Source organism: Sinocyclocheilus rhinocerous, unplaced genomic scaffold, assembly GCF_001515625.1.
Source record: "Sinocyclocheilus rhinocerous isolate Xijiao unplaced genomic scaffold, SAMN03320098_v1.1 scaffold888, whole genome shotgun sequence".
Lineage (NCBI taxonomy): Eukaryota > Metazoa > Chordata > Actinopteri > Cypriniformes > Cyprinidae > Sinocyclocheilus > Sinocyclocheilus rhinocerous.
The window spans coordinates 169,180-175,472 of record NW_015634016.1 but is presented as its reverse complement, the minus strand read 5'-3'; the positions used below and the strand labels follow the sequence as shown (position 1 = coordinate 175,472).

At 34.1% G+C, this 6,293-nt stretch overlaps 1 protein-coding gene across 2 annotated transcripts in view; it reads right to left on the bottom strand.

Annotated features, from left to right (window-relative positions):
* Positions 1-2,105: 2,105 nt before the first annotated feature.
* The window catches only part of msmo1 (methylsterol monooxygenase 1), an 8,126-nt gene continuing 3,938 nt past the window's right edge, over positions 2,106-6,293 (bottom strand). For both annotated transcript variants that reach the window (XM_016558894.1, XM_016558895.1), the window contains exons 2-6: positions 5,226-5,514; positions 4,954-5,102; positions 4,655-4,781; positions 3,837-3,991; positions 2,106-2,488 (exon numbers count right to left, since the gene is read on the bottom strand). In XM_016558894.1, coding sequence (XP_016414380.1) covers positions 2,299-2,488; positions 3,837-3,991; positions 4,655-4,781; positions 4,954-5,102; positions 5,226-5,480 — 876 coding nt within the window. In that variant the 5' untranslated portion in view covers positions 5,481-5,514 and the 3' untranslated portion in view covers positions 2,106-2,298. The remainder of the gene's footprint in view (positions 2,489-3,836; positions 3,992-4,654; positions 4,782-4,953; positions 5,103-5,225; positions 5,515-6,293) is intronic.

The following is a 6,293-nucleotide window of genomic DNA, read 5'->3' as shown; positions in this document are numbered from 1 at the left end:
CAGGGGCGTGGCTTATGTAATGACGAACGAATTTACGGTGTTGTGTGACATATCCAATCGTCAGATTTAATTAAATGTAAAGTTATGGATACTTAAGTAAAGCTGAAGTAGCTCAATTGAAATATTCTTAAGTAAACGGATTATTGTAGATGAATGGTGGGTTGATGAGACTGTGATGTGTGAACATTAACAATCACCTAAAAATGAAAAACTGTTATCATTTACTCATCCTTAAGTCATTAAAAATCTGTATGAATTTCTTCTTTTGCACATAAATTAATCTTGGGGTTAATTTTGGTTATTATTAACTAGCTATTTATACATATAATTTTGTTCATTGTTTGTTCTTAATGATGCTACATCACTTTATTTTAATACTGAATTATTCATTTTTATATTTTAAAATTAATTTATCATACCAATAATAATTCATATCTGACAAATATGCCTAATGTGTCTGTCCATAAACTCCTCATTTAGTAATAGCCTACTGTCATTATTTGTAAATTATGTTGAAATTTTATACTTGGGCCCTTTATTAACGTAAAATTCATTGTTTACATGAGGAAGTAGAAGTAGGCTATAAAATCATTATTAGAGGAGCTGGGTTGTAATACTCAGCTAAACTTTGAATTAGGATCATAGGCCATGGCAAAAATAGGCTAAAAAAAAAATATGTGATGTGACCCTGGAGCAAATATAGTCATAATTAGCACAGGTATTTGAAACAATAGTCAATAATACATTGTATGGGTCAACATTATCGATTTTTCTTTTATGCCAAAAATCATTAGGATATTAAGTAAAGATCATGTTCCATGAAGATATTTTGTAAATTTCCTACCGTAAATATATCAAAACTTAATTTCTGATTTATGCATTGCTAAGAACTTAATTTGGACAACTTTAAAGGCGATTTTCTCAATATTTAGATTGTTTTGCATACATCAATGGAAAGCTTATTTATTCAGCTTTCAGATGATGTATGAATCTCATTTTCAAAAAATTGACCCTTATGACTGGTTTTGTGGTCCAGGGTCACATATTACAAATTAGAATGGTAGACCTAGTCCTAAAAATAATGATTTTCTGTGATAATAATATAGATCAAGCCTTTAAATTTTTTAGCACCCTCAGATTCCAGATTTTCAAATAGTTGTATCTCGGCCAAATATTGTAAACCATACATCGATGGAAAGCTATTTATTAAGCTTTCAGATGATATATAAATCTCAATTTAAAAAAAAAATAAAATTTACCTTTATGACTGGTTTTGTGGTCCAGGGTCACATATGATTCTTTACATACACAGTAATATGTATATCCCACCTCATATGGCATGTTAAATATTGTAGTATGTATATTCTGTTCCGGGACAGTTTACCCACCCCATATATGGCTCTTTACATACTGTAATATGACATTTGACTTGTACGTTGATCAGTGATTAGGAATGTGAAACCGTGATGAAAACACATTTTAGGATCTATGTTTGGGAGCTCTCACAGTTTAAATAGACCACAACCGCAGTCAACGTTTTTGTTAATTTGTTTTTATTAAGTTGCCTTTAAATGAACAAGCTAACATCTCAATTAGCTTTCTCCCTTATGATCCATAAGTGTTTTTTAAGTGAGCCAAAATCATCACAATTAAAAGAACCAAAGACTTAAACTACTTCAGTCTGTGTGCATTGAATTTATTTAATACACGAGTTTCATAATTTGAGTTGAATTACTGAAATAAATGAACTTTTCCACGACATTCTAATTTATTGAGATGCACCTGTATATGCTATAGGTGGACACTGTGGAAGTTACAACATCTTTACAGAAATTGAGCAAAAAAATCAGGCAAGGCAACAAAGCAAAAAAAAAAAGGCATTACAAAAATATCAATTTATAACATTCCATCTTTGTTTAGGTGAAAGTAAAGTGCTTTTGAGGAATAATGTAATTAGTACTTGAAACGGATGAATGTTTATAATAATTGAGAGCACAGAACACAGGCTGATATTCTTTCATTCCTAACAGTCCACAGTTCTTTGGAGTACCATGACCAGTGGTCTAATGATGACTGCGGGGTGTGTTTTTTCTCTTTTAAAAGGCACATTGCTGTCAGAAGCTGGCATTGATTTGAATCCATTCAGTCCGATTTTAAATACTTTACAGTGAGTGTGTGCAGCAGGAGGCAATGCAAAAGCATCAGACCAACCAAAGCCCACACAGGAGTCCAAGAGAGATAGATTGCTCTGGCTGATGGTGAAGCATCAGTGTATGCGATTGAGTGTATCTCTGTCAATCAGTCGCTCTTCACAGCTTTATGAAGCGAGTAATGTTTCTTATACTGGGAGTCGGTGTTGAAAAGTCTGTCCCACCAGGTGAATGTAGAGCCATAGTTGCCCACAAAATTCATGTGGTGGAAGTCATGGAAACGAGCTCCAGCGTAGAATGGAATCAAATGTAAGGGGTTCAGAGGAATGTCGTAACCACTAAAGAGAGGACCAAAGAAGGAACATCAAAGAATGAAACAAATACTATAAAAATAATTTAGTAGGACATACTGTCCACTCAATATTTAGTTTGATTTTCATAAAATTCAGAGAATTACTGTTATAGCCAAACTTGTGAATTAGAAAGTGGTGTCCACATACTTCTGGTGATGTGGTTTAATTGTGCACAGGCTATCAAATTAATACATTATCAATATAGTGCCCTCTAGTGTTGTAATAAGTTATTATCAGCATGACATATGTTGACATTGTAAAATTTATTGACCCAGACCATAGCACTGGTGTTAGTTTTGTCAGCTATTTTATAATTAATCTTAGTCTTTTTAGATTTTAGAATATTTAGTCAACATTTTCTGTTTTTTTGTTTGTTTGTTTGTTTAGTCAAGGTTTAGTTGACTAAATGTGGGTGGATTTTAATCCAGGTTTAGTCAATAAAACTCAAAATTGTAATTGTAATCATGACTATTGATTAATTAGTCACAATTCACAAATCAACAGAATGTCAACTCAAACACGATTTATTGTACTCATTTACTCATCGAGTTATGATTTATTCTATTATCAAATGAACACTCTCTACATTAAACTGGTAAAACTCAAAAGCTTCTCTTAAAATCGAAAACAGTCAAATTCCTAATATTAATTCCAATATTTCCAAATTATGTTAATGGTTTTTCTTTTAAAACAAGGAACACGACTTTGTATTGTCACATTGAGGTTGCATATGTGCATTTATTCAGCAACCACAATCACAAACAGTATAGATGACATCCATATCTGGATTTATTATTATCAGTTAATTATTATTAGTTAATCACTGAGAAGCTTAGATTACAAATTTAGTCACAGTGAACAGCACAAGAGACCCTGTGAAGGAACTCTGACTGGCTATATTACACTTTCATTTGAGCTAAATATTTCAGTGGAGAATTTACATGTTTTCAATGTTTTCAGATTACTGGCACCTTTTCCACATTGTAGAGAGAGTATGTGCACATAGTTGCCAGGTTGCAAAGATTAAGTAAAACACATCACAGAAAATGTGTTCTTTTAATTCATTTAAACTTTAACAATCTGGCAACCTCAAGAATGAAAGCTCCTGAAGGCTTTTTGAAAACAGTTCAATAGACAATATTTTTCTCCTGTTTTTGGCTTAAGAACATATAGGGTGATTTAGGTAGAGTTTCTCTTTTTTGTCTACAATATTGCATGCTTATATAGTTACAATTAGTGTTTAATAATGTAGGCGTCGTCTCTTTTCAGCATAGTTTTCATTGAGGAAATTAACACTACATCCACAAAATTGCAGTGTGTGTACTGAGCTCACCTGTGAACATCAATGGTTTCAAGAAGCCGGAAAGCGACCCAAGCCCAGAGCAAAACCATATGATTGCAGAAGACCATGATGCCGATGAAGAATCCAGCCCCCAGAATCAGAGTCTCAGCAGGGTGGGCATATTCTGCCTGCATGCCAAATGGAGCCTAACATACACAAAACGAAACAGATGACAGGTCATCTATCATTATTAAGAAGAAAATTAAATAAACTAAACAATAAATAAATAAACTACAAAATTACTAGGGGTTTAACAAAGCATGTTTCGTTTTGAGACACGATAAAGTACAAAATAATTATTATTTCTAAGACATTTTTTAATAAGTTAACAAAATTACAGTAAGGAAGCACTAGAATAGAAATATTTATTGCTAAAATAGATTATGATAGACACATATTCTTGCACTTAGTCCCTGACTACATACATTTTATTTCTAATTTATTCATAATAATTAATAAACACGAAAGCTCAATTGCATGAGCTTCTGTGTTTACTATATTTAGCGCTCTTTGTATGTACATTGTTCACTGTTTATATGTAAATAAAAGCCTAAATAAAATGTTCATTTTTGGGTGAACTCTATACAATACATATTGTCACAATCCACGATAAATATTGTTGCATTTTTGTATTGTGATATATACACAATATATTGTTACACATTTATATATTACAATATAAAACCAACATAAAAATATATAATAGTACAAATTCACCAAAAAATTATCTTCAAGTCTGTCTTGGCTATCATATAGTTTCCCTTTATCTGCACATTGTGTGTGTCTTTGTGAGACTGCGAGTAACTTACAGTGAAGTCATGATGGACTTTATGAATGTATTTGTAGATTCTGCGATGATGTAGGGCTCGGTGGAGGAAGTAATGCCATGTGTCTTCAATTACTGCACAACCAAAACACTGGGCCAATATAAAGGGCCTGAGATGGTGAAAAAGATTATTTAAAAAATGAAAACAAGGCCTACTGGCTTCAAAAAAAAGATTAGTTTGAAGCCACAGTACAGTACAACCTCAGGACTCTGACTGTAACTTCATAGACCTACTATGGTTTTTTTTTAAACTTCAGTCATAAATGTGAGAGGTGCTCTCACCAGCGAGGCATGGAGTCCCAGTCATAAGAAATGCTGAAGAACTCAGTAAAGTAATACGTCCCGCAGATGAGTGGTAGCTGGATACAGAAGTGATTAAACAGCAGCATCTTAAAGCACTTCCACTGTTTCTCCCATGTCTCTGGTTTATCCTGCAAGCACAATGACAAAAAATATATATAAGAAGTTAATATTTTCTATTTTTAACAACAAAAAACTATAAATATTCAAATTAAAATAGTAACAGATGAAAAAAATCCTTTGATTCCACATACTGGTTGGATCTTATACTTCTGCATGAAAGGGAGGAACTGAAAGATAAATCCAGGCAGACAGAACAGGAAATAGATCAGTTCGTGGACGATGAGCGAGCCCCAGGTGGCGATCTGGAATTTGCTATAGTTCTGCAGCATGTGGTTCCATGCGTGCTTCAGAGGTTCCTGCAGTGGATTTTCTGGCAGAAATGAATCCACAAATTCCACCGCCAGATACGCTGAAGACAGAATGTTGGCTGTGCCGTTCACCTCCATGGCAGCGAGTCAGTGGGACTCTCCAAATGAGTAACTGTACAAACAAATGACATAAACAAAGACTGGTGAGGCTCAGTTATCTCAAAGTGAAGCTTGCCTGAAGGACAGGTAGTTAATATGGAACTGCATCATATCAGGACAGTGTTTTATGAACATGAGTTAAAGCCCGACATGTTCATTAAGTCTGACAGAGAATCTAAGTCTTTCCAATCCTAAGTCAAACTTTCAAGTTTAAGATGACTAAAAAGATGAGTTGACGAGTAATTTAAAGTCAAAGTCACAAAGTCGAGTTTTTTGTGACTTGAGTGTGACTCTCTGGTTACACTTAGATGTTGCTTGTTATTATTCATGTGAAATCTCCAACTGAAACTAATTTATGCACCACTAAATTATGTCAAAAATCCAGTCTCTCATTAAATGACCATCCCTACAGTATAAATTCCGGGTATCTCTTGTTCTTTGAAACCACAATAATGGGGAAGACTGCTGACTTGGCAATAGTCCAGAAGACAATCAACGACACTCTCCACAAAGAGGGCAAGTCACAGAAGGTCATTACTGAAAGGTGTAGCTGTTCACAGAGTGCTGTATCAAAGCATTTTAAATGCAAAGTTGACTGGAAGGAAGAAATTGGGTAGGAAAAAGTGCACAAACAACAGGGATGACCGCAAGCTTGAGAATACTGTCAAGCAAAGCCGATTTAAACACTTGGGAGAGCTTCACAAGGAGTGGACTGAAAAGATTTTGGAGCACTTTATCTGCTGACAAGCTTTATGGAGATGCTGATTTCCTTTTCCAGCAGGACTTTAGCAC